The sequence below is a fragment of the Parasteatoda tepidariorum genome, chromosome 6 (genome assembly GCF_043381705.1).
Source record: "Parasteatoda tepidariorum isolate YZ-2023 chromosome 6, CAS_Ptep_4.0, whole genome shotgun sequence".
In the NCBI taxonomy this organism is placed as follows: Eukaryota; Metazoa; Arthropoda; class Arachnida; order Araneae; family Theridiidae; genus Parasteatoda; species Parasteatoda tepidariorum.
In genome coordinates, this window is record NC_092209.1 from 70,938,422 (window position 1) to 70,962,204 (window position 23,783).

The 23,783-nt window shown below is 27.0% G+C and overlaps 1 protein-coding gene across 2 annotated transcripts; it reads left to right on the forward strand.

Moving 5' to 3' along the window:
- Window positions 1-1,238: 1,238 nt before the first annotated feature.
- Window positions 1,239-22,462, forward strand: LOC107441527 (Tubulin tyrosine ligase-like 1B). 2 transcript variants are annotated; one of them, XM_043044514.2, is made up of 14 exons: window positions 1,239-1,307; window positions 2,294-2,428; window positions 4,636-4,701; window positions 9,481-9,623; window positions 9,994-10,098; window positions 10,427-10,496; window positions 10,843-10,977; window positions 15,110-15,218; window positions 16,750-16,830; window positions 16,928-16,990; window positions 17,077-17,117; window positions 17,972-18,127; window positions 18,390-18,443; window positions 20,937-21,893. In XM_043044514.2, the coding sequence occupies exons 2-14, from the start codon at window positions 2,313-2,315 to the stop codon at window positions 21,055-21,057; spliced, it is 1,260 nt and encodes a 419-aa protein (XP_042900448.1). In that variant the 5' UTR covers window positions 1,239-1,307; window positions 2,294-2,312; the 3' UTR covers window positions 21,058-21,893. The 2 variants fall into 2 exon arrangements, with proteins under 2 accessions (XP_042900448.1, XP_042900447.1); XM_043044513.2 differs by lacking the exon at window positions 20,937-21,893 and adding an exon at window positions 22,202-22,462 and having other exon boundaries at window positions 1,260-1,305.
- Window positions 22,463-23,783: the final 1,321 nt, after the last annotated feature.

The window sequence follows — 23,783 nt, forward strand, 5'->3', positions numbered from 1 at the left end:
TTAGCTAAAATTGCTCCTCTCCCCTATTGTCCAAAATTTATCCCCTGGCATAAACAGTTCTGGAGTTTATAAAGTTGGAAATTATGTAAGGGTTTGTTTGCCTCAAAGTTTAAAAAAATTGACTATTAATTAATGAAAAAATAATAAATAATTATTTAAAAAATACATATTTTTACAATTTAGTTATACAGTACGTAGATTTGTATGCAAAATAATTTTGATTCACTTTTATGTGAATGTTATTCAGACTATTCTTTTTTGTATTTTCAAATAAAAAATGTAATGGACAGTTTCCCTGAAATACCTAAGACCCTGGCCTTTTAATATCTTCTTTCAGATTTTCTTTTTTTTTTCCCCAGAGGTGCAATTTTTTTTCGCCCGCAAATGCGAACGAAAAACTTTCTAAAACGACATCTTTTGGAAACTTTTTAAAAGCATGTGTAGCGTATCTACCACTACAAAATTGCAACAACAATTCACTAGTATATAAGACATGTTAACTCGACTCTATGTCGGGGTACCTTTTCATAGATGAAGGTTGACATGGTCTAATACTCCTTTCCCCACATTGGTGACCCGAACGTGATGTGAACACGCCTACCTTGGCAAAAAACGCCCACTTTGATCTGGATACGCTTACATCGGCAGTAACGCCTACTTCGTTGGATGGCCCACATTGAATAGTTGACTTGCTACTTGTGACTGCAACATTATCCACCTCCTCGCACTGTTGCTACTCAGTCTCGGGCACACAACGTCGGCCTGCATACACTCGACTGCTAATGGCAACACAGGAGCGACTACGACAGTGAAGTTAATACACCTCTCACATTCAGCACTCAAAAAGTATGGTGATCTTAATACAGCTCTCCCGGCTTCTCACAAAACAGCAATGAATCAACTAGTGGTATTCGTTCATCGAATTCTATCACAGATATAATTCTGGTGGGGGAATACTGTAGCGTATCTACCACTACAAAATTGCAACTACAATTCACTAGTATATAAGACATGTTAACTCGACTCTATGTCGGGGTACCTTTTCATAGATGAAGGTTGACATGGTCTAATACTCCTCTCCCACACATGTTTTACCAATCTGATGCTCATTTACATCCGCGAATTTTACACATACAGCGAAAACGGCTTTTTAGTGAATTTTAAATGCTAAGGCACTGGCCACAGCTTACTCTTAAATCTGATCTATGTAAGCTACAAGCAAGTTTATATGAAATGAATACTCTTGAAACTTTGTGTACCCATTCGATTCGAATGTCAATAATCAAGTTAATATAAGTTGTTTTAGTGTGTGTATTTTTATTATCAAAATTAGTTACTTTTTTACATAATATATATTTTATTTCGAATCTATTTTGACTTGATTTGGTTGAATATATTTTTTTTCTTTCAGAAAAGAATAAATGTCCTGTTAGTTTAATAAGAAATGAAATTATTTGCTATCAAATTCAGAATGTAATTGAAGTAGTTCTCGGAATTAGCGCCCTACAAGTAGCAAAACTACTATATTCTACTTTTTTATAGTTTGTTCTATGGTTTGCTACTTTTATAAAGAAAGTTGTGTAGCTAGTAGTTCAGTACAAAAAGAGCAGTTTGGGCGATCAAGTTGTTCAACGCAAGTAATTTCATGAATCTAATTCATGCAAATTTTTTGCAATGAGAAGGAATTTTACATTTGCCCTTAAATAATTAAAAAATAGCTACAACCAACAATTCAAAAATATGCAATTTCCCTTGAACTTAAAACAATTCTTTGATAGGCTTGTAAAAGATGCGAAGCCACCGATTTTTAATGCAGTTACCCACTTTTGCTTTTCTATTAAGTGTCACTGATTTTATGGTAATTGGTGGAAGATTTAAAGTATAATATTTATATACTAGAAAGATAAATAATCACTCTGTTAATGTAATCAAATACATTCTATTAGTAAATATAAGATGACCTGAAAGTTTTAAAGGCACCTTGTACCATATTTTATGTCAAAATTTCTTACAGCTTATAAAGAGTTAAAACTTTTACGGTTAATAAAACATGATTTAAAATATTTCATTGCTGTGGAAAATTTATATTTCTTTATTTTCCATTATCAGATTATCTTTTAAGAGTGTGACAATTTATCTTAATTATTTTTTTAACTTAAGTAATTAATCCATAATTTTTTTTAAAGGTTTAAAACATTGTTTAAATTTTTGAATGTATTCAATTAATATAATTTGTCGGCATTCTGTTTCAAATGTTATTTAAAATTATTTTAAACATTATATTTCTTTTTAGAGATAAAATTGTTTCAAAGATGTCCTCTCCACAAGTAACGTATTGTTGTGATATGGATAAATCTGTCCTCATTTCAAATTTTGAAAAGAGAGGATGGATACCAGTTGGTCCAGATGATGACTGGAATGTTTATTGGTAAGAATATCTTATTTATGTTCACTTATTCATAATTTTTCATTTAAAAAAATTTTTACATCAAAAACAGTGTAAAAAGTTTTTTATTTAATACATTTCTGTAGAAATGCGTGTTATAGTTGTCCTACTTTATGAATATTTTATTAATCTTTCATTTCTTCAATTCTTTTTTGTCAATTGTTTGTGTCTTGTCAATATAAATCATAATAAATTATTACCTGACATAAAACCGATAGGAATTTTATAACAGGACAAATCCGAAAACAGGAAGCAACATTTTAGAACTTCATGAAAAAAATACTCAGAAAAGAAATAGTTCAAAAATGGAATATATATATATATATATACAAACATACACATAATACAGAGTTAGAAATATAATAAAAACTTGACGGGATTCTCTTCAGGATGCATTTCTTTATGACAGAGGCATTTTGAAATAAAGAATAGTTATCCTAAAGAAAATTTACTCTTTATAATCCTCCTATGCCTTGAAAAAACGAATAAAAATTATGTAATTGTTGTAAAGAAAATGAATGAATAAAAGTTATGTAAGTTTAAAATGAAAGAAGAAGAGCAGGAAACAAACTTACCGATATAAGGTAAAAAATGCTTTAATAATAGATTGACTAATCTAAAAGTTAACGAAAAGTGATCAGAAGAAAAAAAAGTATGTGCTTTTAGCTTTACTATATGAAATAATTGGTAAAAAATAGCAAACTCAATTTCAATGCTACTGTCTATGAAAAAAAAAATTTGAAAATAATATTATTTAGAAAAACATAGGTAATAAAAAAAAACCTATATTAGAGGAAAAATTTATAAAATTCATTGAAGTGTAGCATTTAAATTGTAGAATCATTCAAAAAAATAAAACCTTCATTTTAGCAATTTGTAGGACATTACATAGAAATGCAAAATAGGAATAAGCCATTTTTACTAGATATCCTTCTTTGATACTATATATGCATAACATTAGGCTTGGTCGAATGGGATTTGCAGATAAACGAGCAAGAGAAAATCAAACAATTGTTGTTGAAGTTCTACAATCTCTAGATAAAATCTACAAAAAAAATGTGTGTTCCACTTTTTTAATAGGAAATTTTACGGAAAGGCTGTACAAGTTCTCCCCTTTTTGTCTCAATCACAAATTACAAAAAGAAAAATTTATTTATTTTAAATGATTCTCCTCATTAAGATCATACAATTCCATACGCTAAACACTTTTTATGATAACATTTCTAAATGATGCAAGCTTTTGCATTTTTGAATCTATTATTAACCAAGTGAATCAATAATTATAGAAAATCTTTTTGCTTAGAATAATGAATTAAGAAAGACAATTATTTATATTTTTAAATGTTTAATTTTCTGCTCCCTCCAATCATGTTTAAACTATGCTCTATTCTATATTTTTTTAAGTCTATTTATATTCTGTTGTTTTTCCTAATTTATGTATTGTGTTCTACAAAGCATTTGTTCATAGGTCTTTAATTTACTACTTTGTTTTGAGTAAAAAAAGTCATGTGTTGTACGGATTCTTTTTTAGTTATTTTATAACTGAAATGTTACAGATAAAAATAAAAATATTTTTCTTACCTTAACAAGTATAATCAAAAACAGATTTTATTTTTAAGCAATAAGTAAAGTTATTTTCACATCACTAGATATTTATCTTCTTACTTTCTAATTTTTGCTGCCTGGTTGGTATAGTGGATAGCTCCTTCATCTTCCATGGCTTAGAATAGGTTTAGATTCTTTATGAGGCTAATTAAATCGGATTTCTTTTTTTCTAATGGTGACAAAGTAGTTGTAAAGATGCAGTTTGAAGTGTGATGCAAAGTCTGGGCAATTAATACCATCATTTAGTTCTGTGGCCTAAATATCATGAACCAATATTGGGTTATGATCGTCACTAATGATGAATGCCAGACTACCTCTTATATTATCTCATCATTAGTGCAGCTATAGTGCAACATTAAGAACCAAACAAAACTTATTTTTTACTTTATGCAAAAAATTTTTAAGTGAGTCAAGCTTTTCTAATTCTTCTGAGTTGAGCATAAATTTGTTAATGAATCTGGTGCTTATTGTTTAACTACTGTTTGTTTTTAAGATATATATTTTGAAGAATTGTTTAAAGATCAAATTGATATCAGGTTATGCTTACCCAACTTTTAATAATTGAAATTATCTTTTAAATGCAGGTCTTCCGTTTTGACTGTTCGAAATATTTTTAGTGTTGACACTGGTTATAGATTATCAGACAATCAGTAAGTAGCAAATGTTGTGTTAAACATGTTAGTGTGTTGTGTTTAAATGTGTTAAATGTCAATTAAAATACCTAAGCAGGTAACTTTCGATATTTTGTTTTATTTTGTAAATAAATGCTTTACAGCAAGGGATCAAAAAATATTTGGAAAAACTTTAATATAGGAGAGCCAGAATAAGCTTGTAACTTGTGTCTAGAAATAGTAGGTTTAAGCAACGTCAAGAACATGGCAAATGTCCTAGTAATCAGCCTCATTTATGAGTAAGTGTGTTGCTTGCTCATTGGATTTTATAATGTTATTGTTATACAAATGCAACATTTACAGATGTCTACCTCATATATATGATAAGAAATAGAATTAGAGACTGTATAGAAAGCAATTTATTTTCAGAATAAACAATTGCAACTACCTTGTTGACAAACTTAAAAATCTATTCGCCACCAGTTAAATGTGATATTCAAAGCAATGTTAAGTCAAAACCTTGACCTGGACATTTTCCCATCAAATTGAGGATATTCTCTGTATAGCTCTGCGTGATATTCTTTATTCTAGCAAGTAAATGCTGCTTTTACTTTCAGTTCATATTGACTTCCATTATGACATTTAAGAGTGTGTTTCAAATTCTTTTTCGTCTAGAAAAATATAGCCACTTTCAGTGCCTCACACTTGAGACAAAGCTATAATTTTAAATTACCTATGCAATTATACCACGAAGAATTATCTAGGCTTCAGAACAAAGAAACAGTTTAAATATTTTAAAAGTAATGAAATCTTCTTTTAAAAATTGACAATTTGGCAAAATTTTTCTTCCTAGATAAAAATAGTCAAACTGAATGAAATATCAATGACTTATCCACAATTTTTGAAAATTCGTATCAGCCTAGATGTAGCAATGGAGTAATTTTTTAAAAATTTTATCGCAAACCTTTTTCATTTTCTCAAAAGCTTTTCTTCATTTTGATGTTTTGAGCTATTTCAGAATTACCATAGAGAATGTTGGCTAAAAATCGGCTATACCTTGACCTATGAGATCTGAATAGCTGTTACAAACTCATAATTATGAAAATAGCATAATATTTGAAGAAAAGAAGACATTATTTCATGCAGCAATAGAGTTTTGAAAAACAGCTCTAAGTATATTTTATGGTAGAACATATATTCTATCTTAAAGATATATTTTTTTTGGTTCTCATTACCCCCTTTAAAGTTTTGCTTGATAATTTCGAAACACCCAGTACCCAGTAGCAAAGATAAAGATATGTTGTTAATAGTTGGATTAGTTCAAAGGGAAATGTGTAATTATATTAGTTGAAATTCTTTAAAGATGTAAGCATTTTATCATTTTCTTAGTGAATTAAAATTTAGCTTAACGAAAAAGTATATTTTATTTAAAAAATATTTTTGCAGATTGTGGGTTTTAGTAAAATTAAACTGTTTTATATCTTAATTTTTGTGTGTAGCATTTCAATTGATTACAATGTATTTAACTCTGACAATAAATGTTTATTTTAGATAAGCAAATCATTTTTTAAAACACAAAATTGATTTCTTTAACTGCCATAAAAAGGCTGCTCCTTTACAATTTCAATTTTGCATTTATAAAGAATTCATTTTATGCATATTCAATAAAAACAAAAATTCATATGTTTAGACATTTATTTTCTTATGCATTTTTTAAAATATAATGTGTCTAAGTAAGCATTTGTTTGCACATTTCTGTACATTGGTACAAAATTCTACTTATTCAAACATTTTGAAATTCCGCATACTAATATATAAATCTTTAAACATTTTTCAATAAATTAATACTGATTTCTGTGTTTAATGTAGGCATTTTTTTCATGTATATATTTTTTAGCATGCCAAAATATATATTTATATATTATTATTAAATAGATGCGGACAAACATTGCATCTTAAAAAATTCTTCAAAAATAAATTTAATTTCTCTTTATTTAAAATCAATTATTATATATTAATTATTATATAAGTATTACAATCTATTTACTAGAGGGGGGGGAACTATATTTATTATTGTTTAAAAAATGCAAATTTCCTCAACAAATATTAATTTTATTAATTCTTGTTAATTATATCACCAATATAGACATGCTTGTTTGTGTTGACATATTTGCTTTTTTGATATTTGCAATACCTTTCCATTAGAAAATAATAATGTAATTGAAATTAAAAAAAGAAAAGTTTGCAACAGTAAAGTGGAATAGCTAAATAAAAGCATGTTTCTTTAGCAATTTTGGTTTTACAGAATTATATTACTAATTTCAAAGCCCCGCGGCAGAATCGCGGCGACACAGCGACATTGTCGCAGAATGTTGCTGAGTTCTTGCAGAAAAAATTTTCTGTTAGGAAGTAAGGAATTTTGGTTTTTTTTTTTCTGCAGAAATTTTTTTTTTTCTAAAATTATATTTAAAAGATGCCTTTTTAGCACATCAGAGAGGAAAGAAATGTTTCTGATTTTTCTATTCTAATTTAAGAATAAAAAAAAGTAGAATAATAAATAAATAATTTCTTTTCTGCAGAAATGTTGAACGATTTTTTCCCTCCAGAAATCATTTTTTTGACACGCTTATTTTGCACCAATATTCTTGTTAATCCACGCTCTATTTTCATATATTTAACAGAAACAAATCCCGATGTTTTTTATACAATTTAATTATACTCGAAACTGAAATCAATTATTTACTGTGAAGATTTCACTGTTTTTCGGCTTTTTATTATGTGTGCTATGCTACTGAATTCCATGGGATTTTTAAAATTCTTGTTATTTTTTAGTCAATATTATTTCCACACGTAAAATTTAAATTGCACTATTAAATAATCTCTTTTTGACGCTCTCACTTTATGCCAATACTACCACAAATCCATGTAGTGTTTAAATTGTATTTTCGGCAGTTTATTGATATTGATTTTCCCGTGATTTTTAAGTATCCCGATATATTTCTGACAATATGGGGAATTCGAATTGTGCTTATGAATATTTAATTTTTAAAGCAATGATTCTATCGTTTTTCTTTTTTTGGGGGGGGAGGTCATTTATTTCACACAGTCTTTAAAATCCTATATTTTATATACGATATTATTTATTACAACAACCGAATCTCGAAACGAAACAAGCATTTAGTACCCCCCCCCCCTTTGAAGAGTCCGATCAGCGTGATTTCGCCGTCGATCTTGTTTTCAGCAGTCACTGCTACGGATTACAAGATTTTTAATTTTTTTTTTTTGATGAGATGCGAAAAAGGAAATAATTAGTGTGATTTCTTTGTACAAAATGGGAGAATCTCGCCATTGTATTAAAATAATATGTAAAAAAAACATTACATATTCATTTAAAAATTAAATTATTTTATTCAAAAGTTTTTTTTTTATTGTGAACGCAACGTTTCTGTTACTTCAAATTCAATTAGTAACATGCATACTTGTTATTATTAAAAGCATCTTGCAGATAGATATTAGTGCTAGAGAGGTTTGTTGCAGAAATCCCAAGAAAATTCTACCACAGGGTTGCAAAGTATATTTATTTGAAAGCTAAATATAACAGAAATTTGTTTTGCAGTTTAGATTTTATACTCTTTTTAGAAAAGTACCTTTGGTATATAATTATTGGATTCATACATTTTTTATTGTGTATACTAGTATATACTTTTTTATAAAGTTATAGCTCTGCTAGTCTAACATTTGGAATGATATTTTTAACTAATTTATTATTTTTATTTCTTCAAAGTTCCATGCATTATAGAACTTTTGCATTTAATTTGATAATGATATTAAAATTTCAACTTAAAATATTATTACGTCTTATTGTTTTAGATATAAACAAAGAAAAATACTAATAATTTTTCCATTAATTTTGGTTTTAACAAAAAAAAATTATTCCGCATTTGTCAATTGCAGCAAAAGCTTGACTATCTGAAATATTGGGTAGCCATCATATTACAAACAAGTAAAGAATTCTGAATACATGATCTTTGAAAATCTAAGTTTTATACATTAACTTATCTGCTGAAAAAGGGGCCATGTCTTAGCATTAAACAATTTTTAAAAATTTGGACTCAACACCTATAAAAAAAGATAAAACTGAGTTGTCTGTTGAATTATTATGTATAGAATAATGACAATTACCTAAATGGTACAAAGCGCAACAAAAAAATAGTTTTTAATTCTTTACTATGATAATAACATTTACTTAATTACCGTCTGCTTTAATTATTTAATGACATAAAAAACCTGTTTTCCACATTACTGTATTTCTTTAAATAATACTACATTGCAATAAAAACACTCTTAAAAATTAAAAGTTTAGCTGAATCTCAGCTTATAGGAAAGTATTAAAGGTTAAGAGAAATAAGTGGCCTCATATGCCACCTGGCATAAAGATAAATAAGTCAATACAAAGGCAAATAAACTATAATTTTACTTAAGACTTATTAAACACAATGAAAGAGTAACAGCTATAAAAATAAACTGTAAATTCAAATTTGAAATCAAAAACACGGGGGGAGGGGTCAAAAACCCATCTTAAACTTTTAAATACAACTTCCTTGCTGAAAACTTCTGTATTTTCTAGAAAATGTGCTATTCCTTAATGAAAAGAATGATAGAAGAAATAATAAGTCTGTTAGAAACACTCAATTTCCGAAAACTCTAACAATTGAGCTTTCTGATTAGTCAAATTTCAAATAGTCAGACTTTTACTGTACTGCTGATGTAAACTACTTGAAGTATATTTCATGGTAAAATTATTTTATGATTTTTTAGAATAATTAACCATTATCCTAATCATTATGAATTAACTCGGAAAGATTTGATGGTTAGAAACATCAAGCGATATCGTAGAGAAATGGAAAGAGAAAATAGTCCTTTATCTGAAAAGGATGAAAATGGAAAATATGTTCACTTAGGTATAGTTACACAGTTTATCATTTTATAGATTGATATATATTGTATGTTTATTTTATTTTAAATAGTTTCCTAAATCGGTATAGTGTCTTTAAACCTTTTGAAGGTCATTTTGGAGTTTATATAATTTTTGACTTAATTATTTAAATTTACTTTTTTTTAAGTAAACTCGCCATTATCTATAATATGTTAGAATAATAATCTATACTTAAAAAATACTGTTCAAACAACAAACAGTTTGTTTAAATTAAGTTTAATCTATTTTTGTTTTATGATTTGATAACTAAAGGAAATTGTAAATGTATCCATGTGTTCTCTATTTCATGAAACTAACTAAAAACGTGTACTTTTTTTTTTGCCTTTTACTTACAGATTTCATACCTGTTACTTTTATATTGCCCGCTGATTATAACATGTTTGTTGAAGAATTTAGAAAAAATCCTTCTAGTACTTGGATCATGAAGCCCTGTGGAAAATGTAATTTGCATTTATTATCAGTGTTTATTTTATTGAAAAAAAAACATAGCCAAAGCCTTATTTAATAATCTTTAATCAGCTTTAACAGTTGGGCAAAATCTAATTTTTTGAGATTACTTGAACCAGGATGTTTATACAACAGTGAGGAATAAATTTTCTGTGAATATCTTGGTAAAACTGTAATTTTTTTTAATTTCAATTACCTTCCCTCTTATAAATGAACTGTGAAAAACAACTTTTTTTTACAATTTTCTACTTAAATTTAATTATATTCTTTTAAATGATTAGCTGTTTTGGTAACCATTTTTGTTTATTTTATCTATTACAGCTCAAGGAGTTGGTATCTTTTTAATTAACAAACTCTCTCAACTCAAAAGATGGTCTAGAGACAGTACTAGGTATTTTGTTTACTTTTTTATTTCTTAATTTTAATAGTTTGACATTAAAAGTTGTAAAATTAGCTTTACAACTTCTAAAGAAGATTCATTGATAGAAGAAAAATTTCTTGTTGTATAAGTTTGTCATTGTTTAAAAAGAAAATTTTCATATTTTAATTTATGTAATTTTTCCCTACACGAATGTCGTAAACCACAATTTATATAAAACTTTAAAATTTGCATGTTGTAAGTTTAAATTATGCTTACTTTTCTAGCTTTAATTTTTATGAAGTAATTCTATCTTTTTAGTTTAAAAAAGTGATAAATTTTGATGGATTAGAGTTAGATGCATTGTTTGTTTTTGTAGCTTTAATCCTGCTGTTGTGAAGGAATCTTACGTTATATCTCGATATATTGATAAACCTTTATTGATTGGTGGAAGAAAGTTTGACATGAGGATTTATGTTTTAGTAACTTCATTTCGACCTTTAAAAGCATATATGTAAGTATTTTACATAGCTTTTTTTCAGCATTCATGGAGTTTTTTTCTAATGATTTCTTAAGGTCTGGTTTCTTAGGACAAGTGCCTTATCTGGGCGTCAGCGGGACGTTGACATAGAGCTGATGCCAAAAAAATACTCTTTTGTCAGCTCAGCATGAGCAGTCAATGCAGACATTATCTCTCATTGCGCATGCGTTAATAACATAAACAAATATTTATTTTGAATTTGTATTGATTTTGTTATTGTCGACCAGTGTTTTTATGAACAAATAATGACTTTGTCCAAAAAAAAAACTCATTATCGCTGAGCTAAATGAAGAGTGCTATGTTCAATGAAAAAGCTATGTTTAATGACAAAATCAAAATCTTGGCTTATTTCAATGTGCTGTTGGATGTTGTCCGCCATTGCTTCTGTAATTAACGTCACGTTGTAATCCAGCTGCAGTTGAGTTGGACGGCAATTGTAGTTCAAGATGAGCGTTCGATGACGCATACTATCAAACTCACAAATTGACCAATCAGAGGTTAGCGCTGATTTCCAGCTGACGGCGTCCTGTCCTAAGAAACCAGGGCTTTAGAAGGTTTTATTTCTCTTATATTTTCTTAACTTACTGTGGATTTGATTTAAATTCTGACTTAAGTTTTAAATTGTTGTTTAGTGATGTGTATGATCTTTATTCTATAATTTTTTCATTATATATACACACACGTGTATATTTGTTCAATCTTATCAAACATTTCAATCTGTAGCAGCTTTTTTCAAAAACTTGTGGATATAAGATTTTTCCTTATTGAACATTACTAACCATAATTACAAGGTATTTAAAAAATTTATTAAATTCAGTCCTTTAAATCTTTGAAGATATATTCATAACTGCCCCCACCCAAATTTATTGTGTTTTCAAATAGTAAATTTGTAACAGGAAAACTAACTCCGGTTTCAGTTCTTGGTATTTAATTATACTATTAAGTGTTTTAGTCTCAAGTATTATAAATATAAATGCAGTATATGCTTTTTAGAATGAGTCTCCATTACTATGACCCTTCCATTATAATCACCGAGACAGGAAACCTCATTAACTGTTCCAACGGTAATTCATAGTTCCATTTTTGGTTCTTTGAGGACTAACATTTTCCATTGACAGTGAGCCAATGGGTTGCTTAAGTCTGAAGGAAATTATTCCGAACACTATTTCTTCTGGCATTACTGCTCAAAAGAATTGGATCTCTATGTGTGAAGAAAAAGTGACAAAACCACCTATTCTTAACTTTGGTGGTTATGGGGTATTTAGTGGTTAGAAAGATTTTAAAATATCGATTACTCTCCATTATTGAGAATTTGAAGTGTATATTGCATCCTTGTGCTGCTGTGTATTGCATTTCTGCATACATTCATAACCTTTGTAAATTTCTTTTCAAACGGTTCAATAAATTCATCAATCATGTTTTCCTCATTTGAATAATGTATTTTCTGTTTTTTAAGTTTTGTAAGAGGTGGTTTATTTTAGAATTTAAGCAAGTTGCATTCATATTCTTCATAATTTTATTTTTAAACTTAACATTTATCAAGGATGTATAATAATTTTTAGCGAATATTGCTGCTTGTTAAAAGATTAAAGCTATATGCTTAGGATAGAAATTAAAGGTTTTGAAAAAAATTGAATAGAAGAATCACTCCAAAACCATAAATTACTTAAAATATTCAAAATATTAAGTAACGTTGTTTATAATAATTAAAAATCATGATGTACATAATTCTAAAAAGACAGCAGACTAGCTCACACCATCATTTTCATGAAAGAAAATTTCAGCATCTAGCAAAAGTACTTAATGGCTTTCTAAAAATGATGTGTAATATTAGAAGATGTGATTTTAAAAAAAATAAATGTGTTCTTAGCCTAAACTTTATTATATTAATGCCTGCACTTAATTGGAATAAATAACTATGTTAATGCCAATTATTCTACTAGTTTCACAATTATTTTCAATGTTAGCATGTTTTGCTCAAAATAAGTCCAGTATGTTTGAATTATAAGTAATTAATTTGCTCTAATTTCATATCTTTGTCGTATAGTAACCTCGGTTACAGCCTCCATTTTTGTTTGGACGACAGAGCTCATTATATTGAGCGTCAACCATACCATATTATAATTGCATTTACTGGCAATAAAATTTTAGAAAGTGTTATATTGTTGTAGAGAATATTTGAAATTAATGTTCTTACTTTATATTAAATCAATGGAAACAAAATTAAATCCCATGATTTACATTAGTGTTTTTGGTCCCTTCGTGTTTTATTCTAGTTTTGACTGTAAAATGATAGCTTGAATGATTTTCTTGGATTTCAGTTTATTCGTATATTTTTTATCTATTATGTTTTTACTTGCTAAATAATTGTCAACTGAATATATAAAATAAAATTGTTATAATGTAAGAGTAAGCCCTTAATGTGTGTGTGCTCAAGTTAAGCAGGGTTTTATTTTATGCTGCATTAATTTTCATTCTCGAATATAGTGATCAAGAATTGAAAATATCAATATAAAAAGCTTATAAAAAACTTTTCGTTGATATTTTTTATTTGCATAATTATGATGTAAGTGATAAAAAAAAATTTCAAAAATGTAATAACTTTTTACCAAAGAGCAAAAGAACATAACGACAACACGCCATCTACCCTAGTAATAACCCCTGTCATGATTTTGAGAATTTATTTTATCAGATCATTTTTTTCTTATATTTTATGATTTATTCGTGAAATATCAAATGTTTGTTTTATAGTTTAATTCAATATTTTCCTAAGTTTTGAATACTTTTTTTTTAATGAATACTTATTATTATTAATAAATAATTCCAAGAAACTAAAGCAATAAGATATCACTTGAATTAAAACTTCATTGCCTTCAAAAATACACAAAAAGAAATAACAGTCCATTTATTTCTAGCACAGAGTTTTATAATCATTTTAGCACTTGACTGTTATTTGTTATTTATATATTTTTGAAGCGAATGAAGTTTTTAAACAAGTAGTATTTATTATTATTATTGTTGTTGTTGAAGAAGTTTAAATAAATATTTTCAATGGTAAAATTATGTAATATTTCAGAACAACAATTTGAAAATAGAGATAATAAAAGTAGATGTACAGTGCACAAAGAAATAAACGGACCACTCCGAATAACTTTTGATCTAATGATTGAATCTTCATGCTCTCGAACTCAATCTTAATTAGGTATTTAAAGAGGTAACCTCCAATATGCTGATTATTTAGTGCAAACAATTTTTAAGTTGTGAAATTAGACACAAAAACGTACTTTCTTTGAATAAACATACCTTTTTTCGACAGATTCGGATTCTTTGCCCCCAAAATATTAAGGGTACAATCTGGAAAATATGGTCCCCATAGTTTAGTTAGGAGAGCCATCCAAAGTTTAAGCCTAGTTCATTTTACTTTTTAGCATATTTCGCTATAGCTCGAGAACTTTTTAAGCGAATTATAAAGTGTTTTGCTAACAATTATAAAATTTGTTTGTCCAAATATAATTACAAAATATTGTCTGCACTTATTAATTAGCATATTTGAAATTACCTCTTCGAACCATTATGATGGAGTCCTAGAACATGAAGATTTTAGATCATTAGAATCTAATGTTATTCAAAGTAGTCTGTTTTTTTATGCATTGTACAAGCAAGATTGCAATATTTGGCTCTCATCTGTAATGTGTATCAAAATACAATTTTTTTTTAAAAAAAAAAAAAAATTTGATTAATTTTGTATTTTTTATGTTATTATTTTTTTTCTCTAAAATCTTCTAAGATGTGTTTTTGAAAGAAAAAAAATTTTTTTCCTTCAAAAAATTTGTGCGTTTAAAAGGATAATTGATTAAAAAGAAAATTTTAATTCTAAAATTTTTTCTGTGATTTAGTTATTATTTTAATTATTAATTTTTATTAAATTTGTTATTAGGAAGGAGTTATTGTTGTTATTTGGCATATGTACTATTATTTACCCATAGTGATTTATTAATAGCATATTTTTATTTTGTATTTTATTTGTACATTTTTTTGTATCATAGATAATTTATCTCTGTATAACTTGATTTTGTTGCTTTGTCATTTAAACTGTATTTTTCAGTTACCGTTTAGGATTTTGTCGGTTTTGTCACGTGAAGTATTCTGGTAATATCAAAGAATTGGATAACATGTTTGTGCACTTGACAAATGTTTCTATACAAAAACAAGCTGTAAGTTACCTAATATCTGTACTATGTTTCATATTTGAAAAGCTTTGTGAAATAACATGTTAAATGACAGTCTGAAGATGTTAAAAATTTTAATTTTAAATGCATGGTATTTACAGAGATGTGCATATTAAATGCTACTCTAATGATGAAATATATTTTGTAAACGGCTTTTAATTTCTTCAGCTACTAATATTTCTCAAAATGTGATGTTTTTAACTCATTTTTCTATTAAACCCTTTGATTGTGTTTTTTAAATTATTTTATTTATTTATAGTTCATGATTGGTTTTTGTATAAGACATTTTCTAAAAGTCCCTATTAAAGCATGTTCGGCTCATTGCTTGCTTCAGAATTTGATCTTTGCACAGCAAAATGGGTACATTATGGACCCCACTAATAGTAATAAATAATTTTCTATTCATAAAATTCTTAAAAAAAAATTTTTTTTAAGCACTTGTCCTTTCTTTTATGTATTAGTAATCTAATTATTCCGAGAAATGTCATTATAGTTAAAAAAAATATTTCAAAATTCAAGTTTTTATCCCGTGTTTATAATAAACCCCACTTCGCAATTTGTGTGGGGAAAAAATTATTGTTTTAATTATTTTACTATATTTAATTAGTTGTTATACTTAATGGCATTGCTGGAAATAATAAGAAAAACATGATTAATAACACCTAGTCTGCCCTAAAAAGAAATTTTATTTGGGGAAAGGGGGGAATATAAATAGAAAACTGAAGTGTGGTTTTTAATGGACCTCATTTTATAGTACCAAGGATAATTTAGTATCTGTTCGCATATCATTTTTATTATTATATTATAAACCATAATCATATTTTCCTACATAATGTAGAAAAAATTTGACTTTTAGGGATATTTTAATAAAAACAAGTGGGATTTATTATGGACCGCACTATGTAGTCTATAATGTTGACCACCATCTATGTTAGATGTAAATAAGTAATGTAGTAGACTGTCTTAAACCTGAATAGCTTTGCATTAAAACTTTTCAAATTTTAGAATTGATTTATTTTTTGAATTTTTACTGTACATTTTTAATGTATGAATTTGTATCTAAATACTCAGAGATGAAAGTTTGTATATTAAAATAAGAGCTAACAAAATTTATAGACTACTTAATAAATTAATCTTTTTTTTAATATGTTGCGAAATGTAAAAAAGAATCAAACACAAATGTATAGACTTATAAAAACTTGATTTTAATTAGTAAAATAAGGTAATTTTTTAAAATACAGTGAAACCTGCCAAGTTGANTACTGTATATTGTATTACATGTTTTTTTAAACTAAAATTCAGTTTGCAAACATCAGAACCATTTTCACTTTATATGTGATAAAAATAAATTCATTTTATCCTTTTTAGTATACTGAAATTCCTGGTTCTATAAAAAGCATTTAAGTTGTTTCATTATTTATGCTCTCAAAAAAAAAATTTTTTTTGGCATAACTTTTATCTATAGATAAAAAATATCTGACAGAATAAATAAAACAATTCATTATTTATTTTTTAGGACGAATATAATAGTGTTCATGGTGGAAAATGGGCAATTCATAATTTGCAGCTATATCTTGAAGGAACTAGAGGAAAAGACGTAAGTTTTTATAAATATTCATTGTATTTCATATTTGTTGAAAGTATTTCATGTTTTTCATTTTATAAATGTAATAAAATGACAATCTTTTATATAGGTCACAGACAAATTGTTTGACAATATCAGATGGCTCATCTTACATTCTTTGAAATCAGTTGCTGTAAGTTTTGCTAGACTTTTAGGTTTTGAATATTGTCTCCAGTTTTTGTCATTTTCCTTACAACATTTTTTTTCTCCTTTTTACAGAGCGTTATGGTTAGTGATCGCCACTGCTTCGAGTGTTATGGGTATATTATATTTTTTTATTGTTCCAAATTCATTTAGAAAGTCTGTTACGATATTGTCTGTCATTTATTTATCATGTAAAGTCTGTCATTTATTCGAAAATTAAAATTCTGAATTTTTTTATGATTCTTATCTTTGCCAACACATTTGATTTGTTTTGATAAAAAAAAAAAAAATTATTACAGTTGGATGTTATTGTGTCTTGATTGCTATGATGCAGCGTCTTTTAGGCTTGACTTATCTTGAAAGTTGTTGTGGTTTTAGCTTTTAATGTCAAATGACTTGATTAATGAAAGAAATAAATCCATGAAAACATTAAACTTCATTATCTAAGTGTTTAATACTTGCTGTTAAAATTCAATTTTAAATGACCTCTTAAAAATATAATGAAGTTCTAAATTTTATTATATATGTAGCCAGTTTTTGTTGTTCAGATTTTATAAGCAAAAAATTCAAGAAAAATAGTTCAGTGAAGTCTCCAGCCTTAAACTCAGATCAAAACAATGAAAAATTTATCAAATGCTTAAAGTGTGTTTTGTTTCAGTTAGTTGGTGTGTTTCGTACCTTTTATATATCTGTACCGTTAAAGGATATTTTCTCTTAATATTATGGGAAATGTATTATGAGCAATTCTATTCTTCAAAGCTTTATTTTTCTTCATGGTTAAATTACTATTTACAGCAATTATAAGACTTTTTATTTATTAAATATTTTTATTGTTTGCTTAGAAATCTTTAGTAACAACACTTCTTATGCTCAGAAATTAACAACAATAACATGAAGATCATTGAAATTATGGTCCACTTAAAATTAGACAAATAAATTTGAATGCCTTCATCTTGCATCTATCTTTTAGGTATGATATTATAATTAGTGATGATTTAAAGCCTTGGCTAATTGAAGTAAATGCTTCTCCATCCTTGACTGCTACCACTGCAAATGATCGAGTTATGAAACAAAAACTGATTGAAGACATTTTCAATATCTGTTTAGAAAATGGAGAGTATCCTAGGTAAAATTTTGATAATAAAAATTTATGTAGCAATATTAAACTAACTTAATTATCAAGTATCATTTATTTAATCTCTTGGAAGCTTATTTTATTATTTTTTTGATGTTTGTTTGTTTTTTTAATAATTTTCAATTATTGGCACATTTATCATACATTAATTATTTCACAATATGAATAATCATTTAAAGTTAATTTTTTATATCAAAATTTGTCTGATATGAATTATTCCTTTAGTTAATTACAATGTATTCCTTTTTTATAGTACAAAGTGGAATAAGAATCCTGACAAGTCTATGCTTGGAAATTTTGATATTTTGTAAGTTTTGTTTGATCAATTCTTTTTTTAATGTTAAGGATCACATTACCCAAAAATTGACTAAAGTATGGAATAAAATGTCATTGCTTAAATTAAGGCTGCCTGCACACAAAGTTTGATTCTACCAATGAAATTTAACATGCCAAAATTTTTTTAACTAAAAATCATTTGTGGTTGCCCACCTGGTGGGTGCTACAGGATGGGGGCTTAGACATTGTGAGGACCACCTGTAGGGTCAGCAGAGGGGGAGAAAAGGCTTGATAGATTTATGAAGAATTCGAATGCAGAAAGCCTTATCTTTCATTTTGTGGAGTATCTGTTCAATTCTTGTACAAAAAACTTCAAATAATTCTAAAAACACAGGGAAAAAAGAATTTCTCTATGTGTATTATCAATGAAGTTATGAATGATTTTTAACAAAAGAGGTTGTGGTTTTTCTTACAAAAATATAACTTTTTAGTGCTTTTTTGGTGTTTACATCTAACTAGAATTCCTCAAAAGCAGCTGTATATTAATTTGCGTTTCATCATGTGAGGGACGATTTTATTCTACCAAAATCCAATACAATCTTGGCTGAGAAACATAAATTCATAAAGTTCTCCAAGTTATGATTGTCCATTTATTGTCAGTTATCAAAATTATGATTTCGAATCCAAAGATCGTTCTTAGTATGGAATCGACCTATCAAAATAAAAGCAGTTTTTTACTTCCGTTGTGTTCGTCCACGCTCCTTATGCTAAACGCTTTATAATTTTATTTTTGAAATATTATAAACAATAAATCTTTTCACCCAATAAAAACTTTAAATTTAAAATTTTTATCACCTCTTATTACTTTTTAAGAATTGTTACCTCCTCGAAAATAATCAGAAAATTTTCTTTAAAAAACTTGGAGAAATTTCCTTTTTACTAATTGAAATGCTTCTTATTTTTTTATTATTGAAGATATCACTTTTATTTTTTCAGTAAGCTAAGTATAAATTTGTCATGCAAATAGGTGTTTTGAAATTCATTTTAAAATAAAAGTTACATTTATAAAAGATTTTCGAAAAACTAGATTTTTTTTTTTGATACACTGCATCAAATCTACTTCATCTAAAACAGTAAAACTCTCTTTATTTAATAATAGAAGGGTATTCTATACACACTGAACATAACATGTTGCGTAATATAATTTTACAAGGTCTTATTTTTATTTATTTTTTTTAATTTTTATGTTCTTGTACATTAGTTTAAAAAAAAAAGTTTCGATTGATTTTTAGTTATTTTAAAAATCCGTTATTGTTTATATAAGAAGTTATATTGTATCTAACTTATATTGTTTATATAAGTTAGTTAATATATTGCTTATAGAAGTCAGTTAATATATTGTTTATATAAAAAAAAAAAATTCAGTTTTCCATGGTTTTTTTTATAAATTATAAATGTTTTCTAGCTATAAATCTTTCTTTGTTAAAGAGGGATCCTTTTTTTTCGTGTTGAACATTTGTATATTTTTATAAGAAGAATAAACTGTATTTATATACTGTATTATAATATGCCAGTTTCTTAGAATTTTTTATATTTCAAAGTTATACAGCATTTAAGAAAAAATTTAAAATATAATGATGTACATATTTTTACAAAATAAAAAGCTAAATGGCAAATTTTAACCGGTTTTTATAATGTACAAATGCATTTAAAATAAAAGCATTGCCGAAATTGATAAATAACTTTTCAGAAAATTCTTTTGAAAATGTAATTGTAGTAAATGCGGTATGCATCAAGGATTTACAGTCCAATTCTTGCACTGCAATAATTCAATTTCCACTGTGCTTTAACAAAGCTCTATAATTTTATTACTAATTGAATATTTAAGTTTATAAATTTCAATTTATACTTTTGGAAATACTTTTTTATATATATTATTAAAAGCATTTTTAAAAAATTGCTAGAAAAAGAAAAATTATAATTAAAGAACGTGCATATGATATGATGAAAATGTAAATGTAGTAAATGCGGTATGCATCAAGGGGTTTACAGTCCAATTCTTGCACTGCAATATTTCAATTTCCACTGTGCTTTAACAAAGCTCTATAATTTTATTACTAATTGAATATTTAAGTTTATAAATTTCAATTTATACTCTTGGAAATACTTTTTTATATATATTATTGAAAGCATTTTTAAAAAATTGCTAGAAAAAGAAAAATTATAATTAAAGAACATGCATATGATTATTTAAGATCTTTCAATTAAAATGTTTCGATTTTCTTTTATTAGCAACTAAATTTTTTTAATTGTACAGCTATTTTATAATTTTGATATTTTTTAAAAGACTTTTCGGAGTCTTATTTAACAATGTATAACAATGTATATTATTTAATAATGTATATCTTCGAGAATTTTCGAGGAAATAAAACAACCCTTGATGAAACATCTCAATTGTGTGTTTTACATAATGACATACCTTTTATTTGCATTGATTAAACATAAATTAAATCTTATATTTCAGAATTGATGAAGATTCTAATGTATCGGAAACTGTTACTGAAAAGGAAAGCGTTAAATCAAAAGGTGACTATAATAAAACTGGTGCTAGAGCTAAAGAGAGACACACACCGCGTTGGAGATGAATTGTACAAAACAAAATGAAAAACTGCTTGATGTTTTCATTTACTAAATTATTTGGCTTTTAAATTTATTCTGCTATAGATTACCGAATTTGAAGGGCATTTCTATGTTGTCTTTTTTTATATAAAAAAAATCTATCAATTTCTTTTGTTGCATCATCTTAGGAATACATTATTGCACAGTCAAAATTGCTATATTTGGGTAGTCAGAGGCAACCTTGTTTCTTTTGTATAATTGCATTCCTTCTTTATTTCTTCTTATTCTTATCTTCTTCGTGCCGAACTGGCACATAAGGCCTCGAGTCTTTTTCTCCACACACTCCTGTCTTTGGCCAGGGAACACGCTATTTCCCATCCGGTTAATCCTGTTCTTCTAAGATCTTCCTTGATGCATCTTTGCCCTGTTAGTCTCAATCTCCCTCTTTTTCTATTTCCGTCAGGTGCCCATCAGCTTGCAACGTTTACAGGATTGTTTCTATCCGTTCTTAGTGTTCCTTATTATACTTATTTTTGAAAAAGACCTGGCAATAGTGCCTTTTAGACATACCATTTGAATTACTAATATTTTTTTTAATACTTGCTTCTTTTTTCAAATAATAATAATACTTTTCTGTTGATTTATGTGTTAGTCTATGGATTTATGTGTTAGTCTATGAAAAACCTGAGCCCAAGACAATAGTGATTGTTCATACACAATTTCATGATAGTGGGCAAATAAAAATCATGCACAATCATAATAGGCATTTTAAATAAATTATCTGTTCAAATTCTATGAAAGTCTATTTTTGTGTAAAGGTGTTTGTTTTTCTTTAAGAACCGCTTCAACAAGTATCTGGGTTGTGATTTTGTCATTTCCAGCTTCTCCGTAATTTAACTGGATAATGATTTTGTTAGATTTTAAGTATTTTTTCACATTTTTATTATTTTATTTTTGGACGGGATTTTATCAATGTATGTTAAGGATGGTGATTATAGAACTCTTGAAATAAGTGCAATCTTTTTGTTATTTCTTTTATAAAAAGTCTNAATTTTCGAGGAAATAAAACAACCCTTGATTAAACATCTCAATTGTGTGTTTTACATAATGACATACCTTTTATTTGCATTCACATAATTGCATTAACATAAATTAAATCTTATATTTCAGAATTGATGAAGATTCTAATGTATCAGAAACTGTTACTGAAAAGGAAAGCGTTAAATCTAAAGGTGACTATAATAAAACTGGTGCTAGAGCTAAAGAGAGACACACACCGCGTTGGAGATGAATTGTACAAAACAAAATGAAAAACTGCTTGAGGTTTTCATTTACTAAATTATTTGGCTTTTAAATTTATTCTGCTATAAATTACCGAATTTGAAGGGCATCCTATGTTGTATTTTTTATATTAAAAAAAAAATCTATCAATTTCTTTTGTTGCATCATCTTAGGAATACATCATTGCACAATCAAAATTGCTATCTTTCGGTAGCATATCTAGGATTCAGAGGCAATCTTGTTTCTTTTGTATAATTGTGTTCCTTCTTTATTTCTTCTTATTCTTATCCTCTTTGTGCCGAACTGGCACATAAGGCCTTGAGTCTTTTTCTCCACATACTCCTGTCTTTGGCCAAGGAACACGCTATTTCCCATCCAGTTAATCCTGCTCTTCTGAGATCTTCCTTGATGCATCTTTGCCCTGTTAGTCTTGGTCTCCCTCTTTTTCTATTTCTGTCAGGTGCCCATCAGCTTGCAACATTTACAGGAACACTTATTATACTTATTTTTGAAAAAGACTTGGCAATAGTGCCTTTTAGACATGCCATTTGAATTACTAATATTTTTTTAATACTTCCTTCTTTTTTCAAATAATAATAATAATACTTTTCTGTTGATTTATGTGTTAGTCTATGAAAAACCTGAGCCCAAGACAATAGTGATTGTTCATACACAATTTCATGATAGTGGGCAAATAAAAATCATGCACAATCATAATAGGCATTTTAAATAAATTATCTGTTCAAATTCTATGAAAGTCTATTTTTGTGTAAAGGTGTTTGTTTTTCTTTAAGAACCGCTTCAACAAGTATCTGGGTTGTGATTTTGTCATTTCCAGCTTCTCCGTAATTTAACTGGATAATGATTTTGTTAGATTTTAAGTATTTTTTCACATTTTTATTATTTTATTTTTGGACGGGATTTTATCAATGTATGTTAAGGATGGTGATTATAGAACTCTTGAAATAAGTGCAATCTTTTTGTTATTTCTTTTATAAAAAGTCTATTTATACTTCCTAATTTTGTTTATATTATATTTTAAAATGTCCTTTTTTAGAATTTTACATTCTTTTTTAATAACTATTGAGTTATAAGAGCTGATGATCACTCACAGTATTTATTTTCATTCACTCATATTATTATTTATTATATCAATAATTCATTTAATTTTGCTAATTTTATTTTTTCAAATTACTCATACAATTGATGAAAATTATAACTTTATTGTTAATGTTATAATATGACGATTGTAAACTATTTAAATGAAATTAATATATGTTTTATTACATTAATTTTACTGTCATTCAATTACTTAAATTCTATTATATTTATATTGCCCGGTGTTCATGAACTTTGTTATACTTTTTATAAATTTAGTTATCTTTGAACCAATTTAACAAAATTGAAAACTTTACTGGTGAAGTTTATTGAAAATTTTAATCTTATACTGTTAGCTTTTTTATATTTAGAC